The sequence below is a fragment of the Paramisgurnus dabryanus genome, chromosome 16, assembly GCF_030506205.2.
Source record: "Paramisgurnus dabryanus chromosome 16, PD_genome_1.1, whole genome shotgun sequence".
Classification (NCBI taxonomy): Eukaryota; Metazoa; Chordata; class Actinopteri; order Cypriniformes; family Cobitidae; genus Paramisgurnus; species Paramisgurnus dabryanus.
The window spans coordinates 3,987,635-4,009,304 of record NC_133352.1 but is presented as its reverse complement, the minus strand read 5'-3'; the positions used below and the strand labels follow the sequence as shown (position 1 = coordinate 4,009,304).

Below are 21,670 nucleotides of genomic sequence, written 5' to 3'. Positions count from 1 at the left end.
GGCATGAGGTAAGGAATCCGTAGACACCAAGATCATAATTTTCTGACAAACGATTCAGAAGTTATGCGCAAAAATAGCCTTTTTTACTATCTCATGACCCATAGGTGGCGCTGTCACCAAATTTGGCATGGACCCCCATTTCATGGTCGACATGAAGCGTACCAAATTTCATCTCGATTGATCAAAGAATGACCGAGATACAGCTTCAGAACCAATTTTGCGTCAATCTCGTTAAGTTTACGCATTAATTACTTTTGAATAAAGAAAAATATCAAAATTCTGTTCAGTCATTTCTATGCGGCTCACTCCAAAGATCACATGTGCCAAATCTCATAAGAATTGAACCAAATTTGAAGGAGGAGTAGCGAAAAAACGAAATACTGTACATTTCAAAATGGCCGCTACTGTAATGGGTGGAGTCTTACTGTAAGGTATTAAAAACAATAAGCATGAGGAGAGCAATCACCTGTACTAAGTAGAATTTTCATAGAGCAAATGGATCACGAGTTATAACCATTTGAACATTGAATTTTTGAGATGATGGTGGCGCTATAGAGTTACTGCTAGAGACCCCATTTTTGGCCAAATGACTATTTATGACCACCACTACAACTGTGCCAAATTTCATCATTTTCCTACATACGGTTCATAGGGCTGCCATAGACTCCCATTGGGGAAGCGGAAAAATAATAATAATAATACTAACAGAAACAATAGGTGCCACAGCACCATAGGTGCTTGGCCCCTAATAATAATACTAACAATTACAATAGGTGTCTCAGCACCTTCGGTGCTTGACCCCTAATAATACTAACAGAAACAATAGGTGCCACAGCACCATAGGTGCTTGGCCCCTAATAAATATCACATCTATCTCTTAGTGAACATAGTTTTATTGAGCAGTACAGAATTATTTGTTTTGTAAACAAATAATTACAGTGCATTGAAAATGCGCTGTACTGTTCTTACTGGGCTTTTTATTAGGGGTCAAGCACCGAAGGTGCTGAGACACCTATTGTAATTGTTAGTATTATTATTATTAGGGGTCAAGCACCGAAGGTGCTGAGACACCTATTGGAATTGTACTTTTTTCTTCTTCTTAGCCATTGGTGTCTATGGCAGCCCTATGAACCGTATGTAGGAAAATGATGAAATTTGGCACAGTTGTAGTGGTGGTCATAAATAGTCATTTGGCCAAAAATGGGGTCTCTAGCAGTAACTCTATAGCGCCACCATCATCTCAAAAATTCAATGTTCAAATGGTTATAACTCATGATCCATTTGCTCTATGAAAATTCTACTTAGTACACGTGATTGCTCTCCTCATGCTTATTGTTTTTAATACCTTACAGTAAGACTCCACCCATTACAGTAGCGGCCATTTTGAAATGTACCGTATTTCGTTTTTTCGCTACTCCTCCTTCAAATTTGGTTCAATTCTTATGAGATTTGGCACATGTGATCTTTGGAGTGAGCCGCATAGAAATGACTGAACAGAATTTTGATATTTTTCTTTATTTAAAAGTAATTAATGCGTGAACTTAACGAGATTGACGCAAAATTGGTTCTGAAGCTGTATCTCGGTCATTCTTTGATCAATCGAGATGAAATTTGGTACGCTTCATGTCGACCATGAAATGGGGGTCCATGCCAAATTTGGTGACAGCGCCACCTATGGGTCATGAGATAGGAAAAAAGGCTATTTTTGCGCATAACTTCTGAATCGTTTGTCAGAACATTATGATCTTGGTGTCTACGGATTCCTTACCTCGTGCCGCATCTGTCGATGTGTATTATGCCGGGTTTGACCGAACCGCCTGTCCGCCATTTTGAAATTTGTCATAAATTGTTATAACTTTTGAAGTATTGGATATATTGGCGCAAAAATCGGTAGGAAGCTTTGGCATGATGTCCTGATTGTATCTGGGAAGTCAGAATACAGCGCCACCTAGGGGTTATAAACTATAACAGTTCTTATAGAACTGCTCATAACTTCTGAATACTTTGTCGTATATTAATTTTCTTTGTGAAATTGTATTCACTGGTTTATGCCGATTGCAACGATACCTCGTTTGTCATTTTCCATCATTCTGTTCATGTGTTATTGTAAGGCATATGGTAAATGATTTTTTCGCTACTCCTTTTACAAATTTTGTTTATTTTATGCCAGGTTCTGCTCGTTTAATGTTTGGAGCAATCCGCACAGAAATGACTGAACAGATTTTTCTTGCACCTAGGAATTTTTTTGAGAAAAACCTCTGTAAAGTTGATCGTCCCTGTGATGTTGTCTATTTGTCATAGTTAATTACTTTATATTACATTTTATAGCGTTACTCTACGGAATGTTTTTCTTGTCTTCAATCTCACTTGAGCTTTTTGATTCTCATATACATTGTATTTCTGTGATTTCTGCTCTGCGGTGTCATTTCTACATCTTTGGTGATTGGCATATGTCAATGCTTGCATTTCTGTAATCTCTTTCCTGCTGCCCTTTGAGCTGCGTCTGCTGAGTGGCGCATCCACTAAGTCGTATGCATAGTGATCCTGAGTTCATGGGTTTGAATCCCACCTGAGGCAGGTGTTAATTTCTTCTATTAAAGTTTTGTTCTTTCCCACCTATTCTTCTTGACCTGTCTGTAGTTCACATATGTTCTATTTTTGCCATGTTTTCTGTTGCTGCTCTGCACTGCGGTAGTTCTGCTCTGTCATTGCAACGCTTTGGGTACTTGCTGCGCTTTGTGTTCTTGATGCACCTTGGGTGGTCAGTGAGCATTGGGTGATTGATACCTTCTATGTTGCTTGTTGTGCTTTGGGTGCTCATTGCGCTAAAGGTGCTTGGCCCCGAATCGCTGCTTGCAGCTATATTTATTAGGGGTCAAGCACCGAAGGTGCTGAGACACCTATTGTAATTGTTAGTATTATTATTAGGGGCCAAGCACCTATGGTGCTGTGGCACCTATTGTTTCTGTTAGTATTATTATTATTCTTAATCTTAATCTTAATCTTAATCTTAATCTTCCCCAATGGGAGTCTATGGCAGCCCTATGAACCGTATATAGGAAAATGATGAAATTTGGCACAGTTGTAGTGGTCGTCATAAATAGTCATGTGGCCAAAAATGGGGTCTCTAGCAGTAACTCTATAGCGCCACCATCATCTCAAAAATTCAATGTTCAAATGGTTATAACTCATGATCCATTTGCTCTATGAAAATTCTACTTAGTACACGTGATTGCTCTCCTCATGCTTATTGTTTTTAATACCTTACAGTAAGACTCCACCCATTACAGTATCGGCCATTTTGAAATGTACAGTATTTCGTTTTTTCGCTACTCCTCCTTCAAATTTGGTTCAATTCTTATGAGATTTGGCACATGTGATTTTTGGAGTGAGCCGCATAGAAATGACTGAACAGAATTTTGATATTTTTCTTTATTCAAAAGTAATTAATGCGCAAACTTAACGAGATTGACGCAAAATTGGTTCTGAAGCTGTATCTCGGTCATTCTTTGATCAATCGAGATGAAATTTGGTACGCTTCATGTCGACCATGAACTGGGGGTCCATGCCAAATTTGGTGACAGCGCCACCTATGGGTCATGAGATAGGAAAAAAGGCTATTTTTGCGCATAACTTCTGAATCGTTTGTCAGAAAATTATGATCTTGGTGTCTACGGATTCCTTGGCTCATGCCGCATCTGTCGATGTGTATTATGCCGGGATTGACCGAACCGTCTGTCCGCCATTTTGAAATTTGTGATAATTTGCTATAACTTTTGAAGTATCGGATATATCGGCACAAACATCGGTAGGGAGCTTCGGCATGATGTCCTGAGGAAATCAGAGTACAGCGCCACCTAGGGGTTATAAACTATAACAGTTCTTATCGAATTGCTTATAACTTCTGAATTCTTTGGCATGTAAGCTCTTTTCTGCTGACCCTTGAGCTGTGTCTACTGAGTGGCGCATCTGTTAAGTCGTATGCATAGAGATCCTGAGTTCATGAGTTCGAATCCAGCCTGAGGCAGGTGTTAATTTCTTCTATTAAAGTTTTGTTCTTTCCCACCTATTCTTCCTGACCTGTCTGTAGTTCACATATGTTCTATTTTTGTCATGTTTTCTGTTGCTGCTCTGCACTGCAGTGGTTCTGATCTGTGATTGCTACGTTTTGGGTACTTGCTGCGCCTTGTGTTTTTGATTGGGTGCTCAATGCGCATTGGGTGATTGATACCTTCTATGTTGTTTGCTGTGCTTTGGGTGCTCATTTCGCTAAATCTGCTTGGCCCCGAATCGCTGCTTGCAGCTATATTTAGGGGCCAAGCACCTATGGTGCTGTGGCACCTATTGTTTCTGTTAGTATTATTATTCTTCTTAATCTTAATCTTCCCCAATGGGAGTCTATGGCAGCCCTATGAACCGTATATAGGAAAATGATGAAATTTGGCACAGTTGTAGTGGTCGTCATAAATAGTCATTTGGCCAAAAATGGGGTCTCTAGCAGTAACTCTATAGCGCCACCATCATCTCAAAAATTCAATGTTCAAATGGTTATAACTCATGATCCATTTGCTCTATGAAAATTCTACTTAGTACACGTGATTGCTCTCCTCATGCTTATTGTTTTTAATACCTTACAGTAAGACTCCACCCATTACAGTATCGGCCATTTTGAAATGTACAGTATTTCGTTTTTTCGCTACTCCTCCTTCAAATTTGGTTCAATTCTTATGAGATTTGGCACATGTGATCTTTGGAGTGAGCCGCATAGAAATGACTGAACAGAATTTTGATATTTTTCTTTATTCAAAAGTAATTATTGCGCGAACTTAACGAGATTGACGCAAAATTGGTTCTGAAGCTGTATCTCGGTCATTCTTTGATCAATCGAGATGAAATTTGGTACGCTTCATGTCGACCATGAACTGGGGGTCCATGCCAAATTTGGTGACAGCGCCACCTATGGGTCATGAGATAGGAAAAAAGGCTATTTTTGCGCATAACTTCTGAATCGTTTGTCAGAAAATTATGATCTTGGTGTCTACGGATTCCTTGGCTCATGCCGCATCTGTCGATGTGTATTATGCCGGGATTGACCGAACCGTCTGTCCGCCATTTTGAAATTTGTGATAATTTGCTATAACTTTTGAAGTATCGGATATATCGGCGCAAACATCGGTAGGGAGCTTCGGCATGATGTCCTGAGGAAATCAGAGTACAGCGCCACCTAGGGGTTATAAACTATAACAGTTCTTATCGAATTGCTTATAACTTCTGAATTCTTTGGCATGTAAGCTCTTTTCTGCTGACCCTTGAGCTGTGTCTACTGAGTGGCGCATCTGTTAAGTCGTATGCATAGAGATCCTGAGTTCATGGGTTCGAATCCAGCCTGAGGCAGGTGTTAATTTCTTCTATTAAAGTTTTGTTCTTTCCCACCTATTCTTCCTGACCTGTCTGTAGTTCACATATGTTCTATTTTTGTCATGTTTTCTGTTGCTGCTCTGCACTGCAGTGGTTCTGATCTGTGATTGCTACGTTTTGGGTACTTGCTGCGCCTTGTGTTTTTGATTGGGTGCTCAATGCGCATTGGGTGATTGATACCTTCTATGTTGTTTGCTGTGCTTTGGGTGCTCATTTCGCTAAATCTGCTTGGCCCCGAATCGCTGCTTGCAGCTATATTTAGGGGTCAAGCACCGAAGGTGCTGAGACACCTATTGCAATTGTTAGTATTATTATTATTATTATTCTTACTCTTGTCCAATGGGAGTCTATGGCAGCCCTATGAACCGTAAGTAGTAGAGTGATGAAATTTGGCACAGTTGTAGTGGTGGTCCTAAAAAGTCATGTGACCAAAAATGGGGTCTCTAGCAGTAACTCTATAGCGCCACCAGCAGTGCAAAAATTCAATGTTCAAACTGTTATAATTGGTGAACCATTTGATCTATGAAAATTCTACTTAGTACACGTGATTGCTCTCATCCCACTTATTGAATTTGATACTTTACAGTAAGACTCCACCCATTACAGTAGCGGCCATTTTGAAATGTACAGTATTTCGTTTTTTCGCTACTCCTCCTTCAAATTTGGTTCAATTCTTATGAGATTTGGCACATGTGATCTTTGGAGTGAGCCGCATAGAAATGACTGAACAGAATTTTGATATTTTTCTTTATTTAAAAGTAATTCATGCGTGAACTTAACGAGATTGACGAAAAATTGGTTCTGAAGCTGTATCTCGGTCATTCTTTGATCAATCGAGATGAAATTTGGTACGCTTCATGTCGACCATGAAATGGGGGTCCATGCCAAATTTGGTGACAGCGCCACCTATGGGTCATGAGATAGTAAAAAAGGCTATTTTTGCGCATAACTTCTGAATCGTTTGTCAGAAAATTATGATCTTGGTGTCTACGGATTCCTTACCTCATGCCGCATCTGTCGATGTGTATTATGCCGGGTTTGACCGAACCGCCTGTCCGCCATTTTGAAATTTGTCATAAATTGTTATAACTTTTGAAGTATTGGATATATTGGCGCAAAAATCGGTAGGAAGCTTTGGCATGATGTCCTGATTGTATCTGGGAAGTCAGAATACAGCGCCACCTAGGGGTTATAAACTATAACAGTTCTTATAGAACTGCTCATAACTTCTGAATACTTTGTCGGATATTAATTTTCTTTGTGAAATTGTATTGACTGGTTTATGCCGATTGCAACGATACCTCGTTTGTCATTTTCCATCATTCTGTTCATGTGTTATTGTAAGGCATATAGTAAATGATTTTTTCGCTACTCCTTTTACAAATTTTGTTTATTTTATGCCAGGTTCTGCTCGTATAATGTTTGGAGCAATCCGCACAGAAATGGCTGAACAGATTTTTCTTGCACCTAGGAATTTTTTGAGAAAAACCTCTGTAAAGTTGATCGTCCCTGTGATGTTGTCTATTTGTCATAGTTAATTACTTTATATTACATTTTATAGCGTTACTCTACGGAATGTTCTTCTTGTCTTCAATCTCACTTGAGCTTTTTGATTCTCATATACATTGTATTTCTGTGATTTCTGCTCTGCGGTGTCATTTCTACATCTTTGGTGATTGGCATATGTCAATGCTTGCATTTCTGTAATTTCTTTCCTGCTGCCCCTTGAGCTGTGTCTGCTGAGTGGCGCATCCACTAAGTCGTATGCATAGAGATCCTGAGTTCATGGGTTCGAATCCCACCTGAGGCAGGTGTTAATTTCTTCTATTAAAGTTTTGTTCTTTCCCACCTATTCTTCTTGACCTGTCTGTAGTTCACATATGTTCTATTTTTGCCATGTTTTCTGTTGCTGCTCTGCACTGCGGTGGTTCTGCTCTGTCATTGCAACGCTTTGGGTACTTGCTGCGCTTTGTGTTCTTGATGCACCTTGGGTGGTCAGTGAGCATTGGGTGATTGATACCTTCTATGTTGCTTGCTGTGCTTTGGGTGCTCATTGCGCTAAAGGTGCTTGGCCCCGAATCGCTGCTTGCAGCTATATTTATTATTAGGGGTCAAGCACCGAAGGTGCTGAGACACCTATTGTAATTGTTAGTATTATTATTATTATTATTCTGCTTCTTCTTCTTCTTCTTAGCCATAGGCGTCTATGGCAGCCCTATGAACCGTACATAGGAAAATGATGAAATTTGGCACAGTTGTAGTGGTGGTCTTAAAAAGTCATGTGACCAAAAATGGGGTCTCTAGTACTAACTCTATAGCGCCACCAGCAGTTCAAAAATTCAATGTTCAAAGGGTTATAACTTCTGATCCGCTTGATCTATGAAAATTCTACTTAGTACACGTGATTGCTCTCCTCATGCTTGTTGATTTTAATACCTTACAGTAAAACTCCACCCATTACAGTAGCGGCCATTTTGAAATGTACAGTATTCCATTTTTTCGCTACTCCTCCTTCAAATGTTGTTCAATTCTTATGAGATTTGGCACAGATGATCTTTGGAGTAAGCTGCATAGAAATGACTGAACAGAATTTTGATATTTATCTTTGTTCAAAAGTAATAAATGCGCAAACTTAACGAGGTTGACGCAAAAATGGTTCTGAAGCTGTAGCTCAGTCATTCTTTGATCAATTGAAATGAAATTTGGTACACTTCATGTGGACCATGAACTTGGGGTCCATGCCAAATTTGGTGACAGCGCCACCTATGGGTCATGAGATAATAAAATAGGCTATTTTTGCCCATAACTTCTGAACTGTTTGTCAGAAAATTATGATCTTGATGTCTATGGATTGCTTACCTCATGCCGCATCTGTCGATGTGTATTATGCCGGGTTTGACCGAACCGCCTGTCCGCCATTTTGAAATTTCACATAATTTGTTATATTTTTTGAACTATTGGACATATCCGCGCAAAAATTAGTAAGGAGCTTCGACATGATGTCCTGAAGGTACCTGGGAAGTCAGAGTACAGCGCCACCTAGGGGTTATAAACTATAACAGTTCTCATGGAACTGCTTATAACTTCTGAATACTTTGTCTGATATTAATTTCTTTGTGAAATTGTATTCACTGGTTTATGCCGATTGCAACGATGCCTCGTTTGTCATTTTCCAACATTCTGTTCATGTGTTATTGTAAAGCATATGGTAGATTATTTTTTCGCTACTCCTTTTACAAATGTTGTTTATTTTATGCCAGGTACTGCTCGTATAATGTTTGGAGCAATCCGCACAGAAATGACCGAACAGATTTTTGATATTCTGTTCTCTTTCTTAGAAATACCACTCCAAAGTTGACCGTGCCTGTGACGTTGTCTATTTGTCATAGTAAATTAATGTGACTGTATATTACATTGTATAGCATTACTATACAGAATGATGTTCTTGTCTTCAATCTCATTTGAGCTTTTTGATTCCCATATACATTGTATTTCTGATAGTTCTGCTCTGCACTGTCAGTTCTGCATCTGTGTTGATTGGCACACGTCAATCCTTGAAGCACCTAAGCTGTTTTTTGCTGCCCTTTGAGCTGTGTTAGCTGAGTTGCGCATCTGGTTAACCACATGCCATGAGATTCTGAGGTCATGGGTTCAAACCCCATGTGCAGTGATATTTTGTCTTAACTTTTTTCTCACTTAAGTTTTGTGATTTTCATACAATACATTGTATTTCAGTTATTTGTGCTCTCTGTTGTTATTTCTGCACGTTTGGTAATTGCTGGATATCAATGTTTACAGCTCTAAATCTCTATTCTATAGCTTGGACACACCAACTCAGTGGTTTAATCGTTTACTCAGTGGCGCATGCGGTTAGTGCGTTGCTTTGGGAACCTGAGGTCATGGGTTCGAATCCCAGCTCTTACTTTCACTTATTGAGATTTCCTTTTGTGTTCCCTTTAACACGTTCTTCTCGACCTGTCTGGTTTTCCACACGTGTTATATTTTTGCCATCTTTACTGTTGTTGCTCCGCACTGCAGTGGTTCTGCTCTGCATTTGCTTTGCTTCGGGTTCGGGCTCTGTATTGCGCGCTTTCTGCGCTTTGCGCATTTGCTGCGTCGTGTGGTTTTTGCTGTGCTTTGGGTGCTCATTGCGCTGAAGGTGCTTGACCCCGCAATTGCTGCTTGCAGCTATATTTATTATTATTATTCTGCTTCTTCTTCTTCTTCTTAGCCATAGGCGTCTATGGCAGCCCTATGAACCGTACATAGGAAAATGATAAAATTTGGCACAGTTGTAGTGGTGGTCTTAAAAAGTCATGTGACCAAAATTGGGGTCTCTAGTACTAACTCTATAGCGCCACCAGCAGTGCAAAAATTCAATGTTCAAAGGGTTATAACTTCTGACCCGCTTGATCTATGAAAATTCTACTTAGTACACGTGATTGCTCTCCTCATGCTTGTTGCTTTTAATACCTTACAGTAAAACTCCACCCATTACAGTAGCGGCCATTTTGAAATGTACAGTATTCCATTTTTTCGCTACTCCTCCTTCAAATGTTGTTCAATTCTTATGAGATTTGGCACAGATGATCTTTGGAGTAAGCCGCATAGAAATGACTGAACAGAATTTTGATATTTATCTTTGTTCAAAAGTAATAAATGCGCAAACTTAACGAGGTTGACGCAAAAATGGTTCTGAAGCTGTAGCTCAGTCATTCTTTGATCAATTGAAATGAAATTTGGTACACTTCATGTGGACCATGAACTTGGGGTCCATGCCAAATTTGGTGACAGTGCCACCTATGGGTCATGAGATAATAAAATAGGCTATTTTTGCCCATAACTTCTGAACTGTTTGTCAGAAAATTATGATCTTGATGTCTATGGATTCCTTACCTCATGCCGCATCTGTCGATGTGTATTATGCCGGGTTTGACCGAACCGCCTGTCCGCCATTTTGAAATTTCACATAATTTGTTATATTTTTGGAAATATTGGACATATCCGCGCAAAAATTAGTAAGGAGCTTCGACTTGATGTCCTGAAGGTACCTGGGAAGTCAGAGTACAGCGCCAGCTAGGGGTTATAAACTATAACAGTTTTTATGGAACTGCTTATAACTTCTGAATACTTGTCTGATATTATATTTTTGCCATCTTTACTGTTGTTGCTCCGCACTGCAGTGGTTCTGCTCTGCATTTGCTTTGCTTCGGGTTCGGGCTCTGTATTGCGCTCTTTCTGCGCTTTGCGCATTTGCTGCGTCGTGCCGTTTTTGCTGTGCTTTGGGTGCTCATTGCGCTGAAGGTGCTTGACCCCGTATCGCTGCTTGCAGCTATATTTATTATTATTCTGCTTCTTCTTCTTAGCCATAGGCGTCTATGGCAGCCCTATGAACCGTACATAGGAAAATGATGAAATTTGGCACAGTTGTAGTGGTGGTCTTAAAAAGTCATGTGACCAAAAATGGGGTCTCTAGTACTAACTCTATAGCGCCACCAGCAGTGCAAAAATTCAATGTTTAAAGGGTTATAACTTCTGATCCGCTTGATCTATGAAAATTCTACTTAGTACACGTGATTGCTCTCCTCATGCTTGTTGCTTTTAATACCTTACAGTAAAACTCCACCCATTACAGTAGCGGCCATTTTGAAATGTACAGTATTCCATTTTTTCGCTACTCCTCCTTCAAATGTTGTTCAATTCTTATGAGATTTGGCACAGATGATCTTTGGAGTAAGCCGCATAGAAATGACTGAACAGAATTTTGATATTTATCTTTGTTCAAAAGTAATAAATGCGCAAACTTAACGAGGTTGACGCAAAAATGGTTCTGAAGCTGTAGCTCAGTCATTCTTTGATCAATTGAAATGAAATTTGGTACACTTCATGTGGACCATGAACTTGGGGTCCATGCCAAATTTGGTGACAGCGCCACCTATGGGTCATGAGATAATAAAATAGGCTATTTTTGCCCATAACTTCTGAACTGTTTGTCAGAAAATTATGATCTTGATGTCTATGGATTGCTTACCTCATGCCGCATCTGTCGATGTGTATTATGCCGGGATTTGACCGAACCGCCTGTCCGCCATTTTGAAATTTGACATAATTTGTTATACTTTTGGAAATATTGGACATATCCGCACAAAAATTAGTAAGGAGCTTCGACATGATGTCCTGAAGGTACCTGGGAAGTCAGAGTACAGCGCCACCTAGGGGTTATAAACTATAACAGTTCTTATGGAACTGCTTATAACTTCTGATTACTTTGTCTGATATTATATTTTTGCCATCTTTACTGTTGTTGCTCCGCACTGCAGTGGTTCTGCTCTGCATTTGCTTTGCTTCGGGTTCGGGCTCTGTATTGCGCGCTTTCTGCGCTTTGCGCATTTGCTGCGTCGTGCCGTTTTTGCTGTGCTTTGGGTGCTCATTGCGCTGAAGGTGCTTGACCCCGTATCGCTGCTTGCAGCTATATTTATTATTATTATTATTATTCTCCCAACCGAATTTCCGCAATTAATACGGCTCGAACCGCTTAACTTAGAAACTTCATTCAAACTCTCAAACGTGAGGACTATTCGGGAATAGTGTGCTATGACTTTTATAAGCGATCGGGGGTACGGTCTTCGCCCCAGGGGCGAAAAAGCAGCCGAAAAATCCCATTGACTTAACATGGAGACAAACTTTGACGAGTCGTAGCTCAGACCTAGAATTTCACAGAAACTTGTGACTTGCCACATTTGAAGAGGCTGGCAGGCTCTGTAAGAACATACCTCACAATGGGGTGTAAGTTGTACCCCTGGGGTGTAAGAGGCCCCCAAATTTCCCCATAGACTTATAATGGGGCAGGAATCATGCCCATATAAGGAAATAAAAACGTCCCAGATGGGATATCTTTGCAGCGCAGTGTCGTAGAGACATGGGGGTGGGCTCATTTTACTCAGGCATCCAATCAGTCCCTTAGGATCCTTATTGAGCTATTAAGCCACGCCCCTAGCAACCATTTTGGGCACCCTAGCAACATTTCCCATAGACTGCCATTATAAAATGCCCAGATGGATATCTTTGCAGCACAGTGTCACAGAGACATGGGGGTGGGCTCATTTTACTCAGGCATCCAATCAGTCTCTCACCATCCTTATTGAGATATTAAGCCACGCCCCTAGCAACCAAATATGAGCAGCCTAGCAACATAATAAACAAAGCCTTATATCTCTGGATCCGAACATCATAGAGACATGGGGGTTGGGTCTTTGGGTAATATTAGCTTCATGCTAGCTTCATGCTAAGTCATACTAGCTTCATGCTAGTTTCATGCTAGCTTTATGCTAATTTCATAATAAATCTTGCTAACTTGATGCTAAATCATGCTAACTTCATGTTAAATCTTGTTAGCTTCACGCTAAATCATGCTAGCTTCATGCTAATCATGCTAGCATCATCTTAATCATGCTAGCATCATGTTAATTTCATGCTAAATTCATGCTAACTTCATGGTAATCATGCTAACATCATGCTAGCTTCATGCAAATTATGCTAGCTTCATGCTAATCATACTAACATCATGCTAGCTTCATGCTAACATCATGCTAGCTTCATGCTAATCATGCTAACATCATGCTAACTTCATGCTAATCATGCTAACATCATGTTAATCATACTAGCTTCATGCTAATCATGCTAGCATCATGCTAGCTTCGTGCTAATCATGCTAGCATCATGCTAGCTTCGTGCTTATCATGCTAACATCATGCTAGCTTCGTGCTAATCATGCTAACATCATGCTAGCTTCGTGCTAATCATGCTAGCTTCGTGCTAATCATGCTAGCTTTATGCTAGCTTTGTGCTAATCATGCTAACATCATGCTAGCTTCATGCTAATCATGCTAGCTTCGTGTTAGCTTCATGCTAATCATGCTAACATCATGCTAGCTTCATGCTAATCATGCTAGCATCATCCTAGCTTCATGCTAATCATGCTAGCTTCATGCTAATCATGCTAGCTTCATGCTAATCATGCTAGCTTCATGCTAATCATGCTACCATCATGCTAATCATGCTAATCATGCTAGCTTCATGCTAATCATGCTAGCTTCGTGCTAATCATGCTAGCTTTATGCTAGCTTTGTGCTAATCATGCTAACATCATGCTAGCTTCATGCTAATCATGCTAGCTTCGTGCTAATCATGCTAGCATCATGCTAGCTTTGTGCTAATCATGCTAGCTTCATGCTAGCTTCGTGCTAATTATGCTAGCATCATGCTAGCTTCATGCTAATCATGCTAGCATCATGCTAGCTTCATGCTAATCATGCTAGCTTCATGTTAGCTTCGTGCTAATCATGCTAATCATGCTAACATCATGCTAGCTTCATGCTAATCATGCTAGCTTCATGTTAGCTTCATGCTAATCATGCTAACATCATGCTAGCTTCATGCTAATCATGCTAGCATCATCCTAGCTTCATGCTAATCATGCTAGCTTCATGCTAATCATGCTAGCTTCATGCTAATCATGCTAGCTTCATGCTAATCATGCTACCATCATGCTAATCATGCTAATCATGCTACCATCATGCTAATCATGCTAGCTTCGTGCTAATCATGCTAGCTTTATGCTAGCTTTGTGCTAATCATGCTAACATCATGCTAGCTTCATGCTAATCATGCTAGCTTCGTGCTAATCATGCTAGCATCATGCTAGCTTTGTGCTAATCATGCTAGCTTCATGCTAGCTTCGTGCTAATTATGCTAGCATCATGCTAGCTTCATGCTAATCATGCTAGCATCATGCTAGCTTCATGCTAATCATGCTAGCTTCATGTTAGCTTCATGCTAATCATGCTAACATCATGCTAGCTTCATGCTAATCATGCTAGCATCATGCTAGCTTCATGCTAATCATGCTAGCTTCATGCTAATCATGCTAGCTTCATGCTAGCTTCATGCTAATCATGCTACCATCATGCTAATCATGCTACCATCATGCTAATCATGCTAATCATGCTAGCTTCATGCTAATCATGCTAACATCATGCTAGCTTAATGCTAATCATGCTAAATCATGTTAACGTCATGTTAGCTTCATGTTAAATCATGTTAGCTTCATGCTAATCATGCTAACATCATGCTAGCTTAATGCTAATCATGCTAAATCATGTTAACGTCATGTTAGCTTCATGTTAAATCATGTTAGCTTCATGCTAATCATGCTAACATCATGCTAGCTTCATGTTAAATCATGCTAGCTTCATGATAAATCATGTTAACTTCATGGTAAATCATGTTAACTCATGCTAGCTTCATATTTCATCATGATAACTTTTTTAAATCATGCTAGCTTCACACTAAAACATGTCAACAGCCAGGTAAACTACTAGACTAAGTTTCTTTTACATTTCTGTCAATCAACTTTTTTGCATTTTCATGCACTGGTAATTCCTTGGGAATTGCATTTCTAGTTTTTTTTAATTATTTTCCATATAAAGGTAAATGTAACAAAATTTTGCAAATAGTATTTTTGTGTATTGCATTTCTAAAACAATTGCAGTGCGTCCTCTGATTCTTTGAACCCTGCATATTGTCCATTTGGTGATGGGTATGTTTTTCTTATTAGCTCCACTACACAGGAGGGAAGAACTTTCCTGTTGCCTAGGCCGAGCTTCTCTCCTTTCAGGGCCCATTCCATCACGATGCAATAGGCAACCAGCCTGTATTGTCTGAAATAGTAAACACAACATAAACATACTTGATATAACAATGACAGAGCCTTTTGTAAGGACATAGCATCAACATAAATCAATGGCAATGGCAGATGCGTATATACTGTATGTATGTATGTATATATATTTATATATATAGATTTATATATATAGTAGTACACTTTGGGATTGTAAAAAATAAGTAGTTGCCTATTACCTGCACTCATACTAATGCATAAAATAAGCCCTAATTAGTCATTTGAAATTTGTACATTATAAGACTGTAAAATACTATAAAAAAGTACTTACTCTGAGGACAACTGACCGTTGGGTCCTGCTGGCCTGGGACGCTTCTTCCAGTTAATTTTCGGAATGTGGAAAAAGGTCTGCAAGACACCAGCATTCAGGATTGCAGGAAAGTCCTTGTGATTTGTGATGCAGACCGAAGCTGGTACGCTGGCGTCCTCATCAATAGAAAGGTCTTGGATCTGTGGCATGATGAGATCAAATTCATGGCAGCAGTAGGACTCCACTTCTGTCTGCATTAGTTCACACTTAAAACAAGTACACCACCATTTGTCGGCCACTCGATGTCTCACTGCAGCAGCTGTGGCTCCAGCTTCAACTTGTTCAACTTCTCTGTCCATCCTCTCTCTTTCTGTCCTTTCAAACTCCATCTGGCGTAACTCGTCATCTGTGTATTCAGGTTCGTAAAGATATCCTTTTGGCTGTGTGTCGAAGTCAATGTTGTCATCGTCGCTGCTGTAGTCAGACATGTTATCGTTCTCTTTACGAGTTGTAAACAAAGTGACACGTGCGCGGCTCCCAGCTGGCTGTAGGTAGCGGCAGCGCGCAGTGATATGACAGGGAAGAAAATAGTGCCAAGCCATTACGAGGTCTGACCTCTCCATAGACAGCGGTTTTGTGCTTCAAATATATCACTCTTTTGAACACATATTGATTTGAGAAGAAAAAAGCTTTATTGCCGTGACCCCAGCAAACTTGCCGGACTAATTTAATCTTGACAAAAACTGGACCGGAGCTCGGCTCACAGGACGCTGTCGGGGGTAAGTCATGGTCAATGCACCACACTGCTTATGGGGAAGCTATAGAGATTCATGTCTAAAATCCTGATCTAACCCTTTAATGTTTAAGAAAAATGTTCAAGATTTTTTGCTTACCCTATTGGCAGATTTTTTTGCTTGTTTTATACACAAAATCACTTAAATTTGATATTTTTGGTCTAAAAACTAGACTTTTTTTCTTGGGTCATTTTTGTCAGGACTCTGCCTTGAAGTCTTGTTATATTTGTATTTTGTCATGGTGGCAGAGTTCTGGCAGTCCCTGGCCTTGTGTGGAGGTTCATGCCTTGTTTTTGTGTTTGGCATGTGCCTCCGGTGTCTTGTCCTGTGACCCTGCCCCCTCGTTCTCCTGCTTATTAGTAATCATTGGTTTTCTCCCATCACCTGTTCCCGCTCGTTATCTTGTTTGCTTTCTTCTATTTAATGTCAGTGTATCTTTAGTTCTGTGCAGGATCATTGTGTTGTGTTGTGTTCTCGTTTACGTTCCAGTTTAGCTATCTAGTCAAGCTATCTAGACAAAATCTTAGTGTTATCTGTCAGTTGAATGTTTTATGTTGTGCACCCCCTCGTGGGTTTTTGTTTGTAAGAATAAAGTGTTTTCTGTTTTTTCCCCGACATCGTCTGCTCTTGGGTTCATTTGTTCTCCAAACCCTCTCAGAATGATCCTGCCTACACTGAACCCAGCGACGGTGTCGGAGTCCGTCGCATCATCTCCTGTCCCGCTTCTGCTGCCCATTGTAGTGGGTCCTATTCCATCCTGGCTGACGGACCAAGAACGCTCAGCACTCTTTGCGGAGCTTTGGAGAGCGACCGCCATGCCCGATCCGGTTCTCAGGAGGGCTGTCACCTGGATCCGTCCGTTCCTTGGATTGGCTGCCGTCGGGTTTGAGCTGGCTCACGGGATGGTTGAGCCCAAGTCCGCGCAGCCACAGCCGGAGCCCGCGCAGCCACAGCCGGAGCCCGCGCAGCCACAGCCGGAGCCCGCGCAGCCACAGCCGGAGCCCGCGCAGCCACAGCCGGAGCCCGCGCAGCCACAGCCGGAGCCCGCGCAGCCACAGCCGGAGCCCGCGGAACGAGCCCGAACCGCCTTGAAGTCTTGTTATATTTGTATTTTATCATGGTGGCAGAGTTCTGGCAGTCCCTGGCCTTGTGTGGAGGTTCATGCCTTGTTTTTGTGTTTGGCATGTGCCTCCGGTGTCTTGTCCTGTGACCCCGCCCCCTCGTTCTCCTGCTTATATTAGTAATCATTGGTTTTCTCCCATCACCTGAGGGATATTTCATAAAACTCGCTTGGAAAAGCGAGGATTAAAGTTACAAACTCGACTTGAATTAACCTAACCTAACATAATGAGGCAAGGCTAAAGGGGTTTCAAAAAAGGCAAATGAAGCTTACGCAATCCAACTAATATGATCCAGATTCCCCTAGTCAAGATAATTGCACGTTCACGCTATTCTTGAGCAGCCCTAGAGGTCGAGCGTGGATCAAATCGATCAAAGTTAAAGAGAAAGCGGTCATTTTTAATAAAAATGTATGAAAAATGTACTACTCACTGAAAATTATAGTACTACTGCAATAAACGAACCCATAAAATAGTTGGAAAGTCCTTATGGATTAAATCCTTTCTTGCAGAAACTAAATTTAAATATATTGTCTTATTTTAAAGTGATCACATGAAAGCATAATACACCATCAGAAATGATGGCCTAGTGGTTAGTGATCTCAGCAGCACATGCAGGGATCTGGGTTCGATCCCCATCAATGCTCATGTAACTATACTTTGCTTAATTTTATATACTGTACTTTTTAAAAATAACACAAATCTTAACTTTTAAAAGACAATTTGTAGGTTACTAAGTAACCTATATAATACATATTTAGCAGATGAATGATTTTAATACATTTAATTTTAAAAGTGACTTAAATTTAAAGTTTTTTTTTTTTGGGGATACATTTCAAAAGCAGCAACTTGAGTGGACAAATAAATAACATGTGAAAATAAAACATAAATATATTGTTCATAAGAACTGTAGTTGATTTAAGCATAAGCTAGAAGTGTCTAATCTCATTATGTCAGCTGCCAAAGATGTTAACTGGCAATGAGGAGAGCACTGGCATCTATCAGCAGCACAGCTTTACTCCTGCAGATGAACTGTTCTTGAAAGAAAAAAATGGGGTCACTGAGAGCATGATGGGTGAACAGCATATGCATTTCTGAATTTACAGTAGTACAAGAAATGATTGTGTAAAATCATATGTTACACATATTCTTGACCAGTCATTATTACTTGACATGTTACTTCAAAACATTTTTGATGGCAAATTATGTCTGCGTTATAGAGCCACAAGTCATCATGTTAAACCCTGGGAGTATGAGAGATTTTAAACCACTGGTTTATTATCACACTGTTAAAAAATTAGCTGTAGTTATGCAGCTGTTTGCCAGTTACTTATGTAGATTTAAAGGGTTATTATTTACTGGCAACAGTTTGTTCAAAGTTAAATCAACATTAAACATTAACAAGTCAATGATTTTACAGAATAAAACTATAAAATAACAGCCTCATGCAAAGCATTTTGTGAGCCAGAAATCCTCATCAACCTTTTTCTGTTGTTTCCTTCATATTTTGGTTCCCAGAATGCTTTGCATGAGGCTGTTATTTGATGGTTTTATTCTGTAAATAAAAAGACTTGTTAATGTTTAATGTTTATTTAACTTTGAACATACTGTTTCCAGTAAATAACATACATTTACATTTACAATAAGTTACTGGCAGCTGACAGTAATACTGTAAGTTCTACATAATTTTTAACAGTGTAGTGTTAGGTGTTGATAGATAAACAGAGTTTTATGAATGGTTACAGGGTGAGGATCAGTTGAAGAGAAGCCTGAGGTATAAGCACATTATACTGGAAGTCAGTAAAAGCCTTGTGAGGTGAATAATTATTTTCTACAGGACACTAACAATCTTCTCTGTGATAAAAAATAATTTTAACTCATTACAACAAAATGCCAAGAACATACCATCACATAATTATATTGTATTCCTTCAGCCACACAGACACCATACATTTTTTTATATTTCAAGAAAAATGTAACAACTAGAGAAAGATACAAATACTGTAGATCTTTAAAATAACGTGCATTTTTATGCACACAAAGCATAAAAAAATTAAATGACTGTACTTGACTTTTGTGTGTTGTATATTTAAATTAATTTTCCTCTTTGTGTGACGGACTGAATAAAAAAAAACACATTGCAATTATATGAATTTGGATACATCTTAAATTTGTTAATAAACTATTATCCTTATACTGAGGTAGTTAAGATCAGACATGGGGACTTGTGACCTGGTGACTTGGACTCGAGTCGACTCGAGTCGCTATTTTTGTGACTTGTGACTTGACTTGACAAAAAATAAAATACTTGAGACTTGACTCGTACTTGGAAGTTAAAGACTCGGGACTTGACTTGACTTGAGACATGATGACTTGAAAGAATTGAGTGTTAATCACATCATGTTTTCAGTTTGAATATAAAATATATAAATTATTTAAAAAAATAAAGTCGACCGAGCTGGAGCGCAGGCTGAGAATGGTGTTGTCATGACTGAATCACGACACTTTCATCAGTCATGCCCTCTCGTACCTTACGCACACCACGCCCACTTAGATCAGATATCAACATGTCAGCCGGATGGGTACCGACGGTCATCGCTTTCGGCTTCAACAAGATGGCAAAAGACGAACAGTGCGTTGCAAGACATGCAACATTAAAATTACGGGCAGCCAGACGACAACCTCCAATTTCGTTCGTCATTTAAAGAGCCATTATGCCCAGTAAGTGCTTGTCAATTTGTTAATTGGTTAGTTGGTAGTTAGCTAATGTAATAATAGCTAATGTAGCCCTCATCATACCGTGTTGGGGACAAATGTGGGCAAAATAATTTTGATTTATTTTTTAAAATACTTTTTATTTTTTAATACTTCTTTTTCAAGTTTGCCACCTGAACACACATACAGAGAAAAATTACTTGATTCTACAATGTTAGGGGCGGTTCACATGTCGTGTCTTTTGCGCGCTCAAGTTTGTTATTTCAAATTTAGGCACACGAACGAAAGAGGTGCGATGCGCTCGTTTTTTCTGGGTGCATGTTTGAGAGAGAGAGAGAGAGAGAGAGAGAGAGAGAGAGAGAGAGGGGAGAAATGTAACAAAGTTTAATGTTGTACGTGAACTGTGTTTGAGAGAAAGGGAGGTGTTCAGAGAGGGGTCTGTTGGATGTTAAGCTGTTATTTGTTTTACAGTATGGACTCAATGTGGAAAATTTAAAACACGGTTGGCAGAAGTGAAAAAAAATTATTTATGAAGTTACAATTTTGTTTGATTCCATTATGTATTTTATTGAACATGAGTATTTACAATGCAAATCCAAATTATTGTAATTTACTGATAGTTACTTACTGTATATCTTGTCACTTTATCAAGATCAGATTCTGCAGGTAAAATTACAATAATAAGGTGACTTGACTTGGACTTGACTTGACCTACTACAGGACTTGACTTGACTTGACTTGACATAGCCTGTGACTCGACTTGACTTGACTTGCCCAAGAAAAAAAATACTTGGGACTTACTTGAGACTTGAAGGTTCAGACTTGAGACTTACTTGAGACTTGCACATGTGTGACTTGGTCCCATCTCTGGTTAAGATTATCATTTATATTCAACATTTGATAGGCCTATAACATACCATATTATGAAATTATAAATTATTATTGTAACAAAATTTATCTAATTTAATATATAAATAGATTTTCTTTAATTGTTAGATTAATAGTGGTTAATAAAGTCAAATAAAATTATCAAAGAGTCAGCTGTAATATCATTGCATTTACATTTCAGTGTTAGTGAAAGTCTAGTTAAGCAACAACTGAGGCTTAGCCTGACTGTTAGCCTGCTCCGGACCAGGCTAGTTTCCAAGCATAAGTTTCCATAGTAACCGGGGTTGAACTAGTTCAAGTTTGTTTTATGAAACGAAATCCACCGGAAATAAGCCAGACTTAACAAAATAAGCCTGGCTTATTTTGTAATCGAGTTTTATGAAACAGCCCTCTGTTCCCGCTCGTTATCTTGTTTGCTTTCTTCTATTTAATGTCAGTGTATCTTTAGTTCTGTGCAGGATCATTGTGTTGTGTTGTGTTCTCGTGTTTCGTGTACGTTCCAGTTTAGCTATCTAGTCAAGCTATCTAGACAAAGTCTTCGTGTTATCTGTCAGTTGAATGTTTCATGTTGTGCACCCCCTCGTGGGTTTTTGTTTGTAAGAATAAAGTGTTTTCTGTTTTTCCCCGACATCGTCTGCTCTTGGGTTCATTTGTTCTCCAAACCCTCACAATTTTGCTCATCAAGAAAAAGCATTATAATTTAAGAATTTTTAGATATTTTTACTGAAAACAAGACAAAAATACTTCT

General features: G+C 39.4%; 2 protein-coding genes across 16 annotated transcripts in view; both read right to left on the bottom strand.

Moving 5' to 3' along the window:
• hdx (highly divergent homeobox) overlaps nucleotides 1-21,670 on the bottom strand; it is a 349,114-nt gene that overhangs the window by 229,981 nt on the left and 97,463 nt on the right. The gene's annotated exons all lie outside the window — the stretch shown is intronic.
• On the bottom strand, nucleotides 14,954-16,696 carry LOC135735343 (uncharacterized). The gene is made up of 2 exons (XM_065253803.2): nucleotides 15,429-16,696; nucleotides 14,954-15,137 (listed from the first exon to the last, which is right to left on the bottom strand). Exons 1-2 carry the CDS (start codon nucleotides 16,028-16,030, stop codon nucleotides 14,954-14,956), a joined length of 786 nt encoding a protein of 261 aa, XP_065109875.2. The 5' UTR covers nucleotides 16,031-16,696.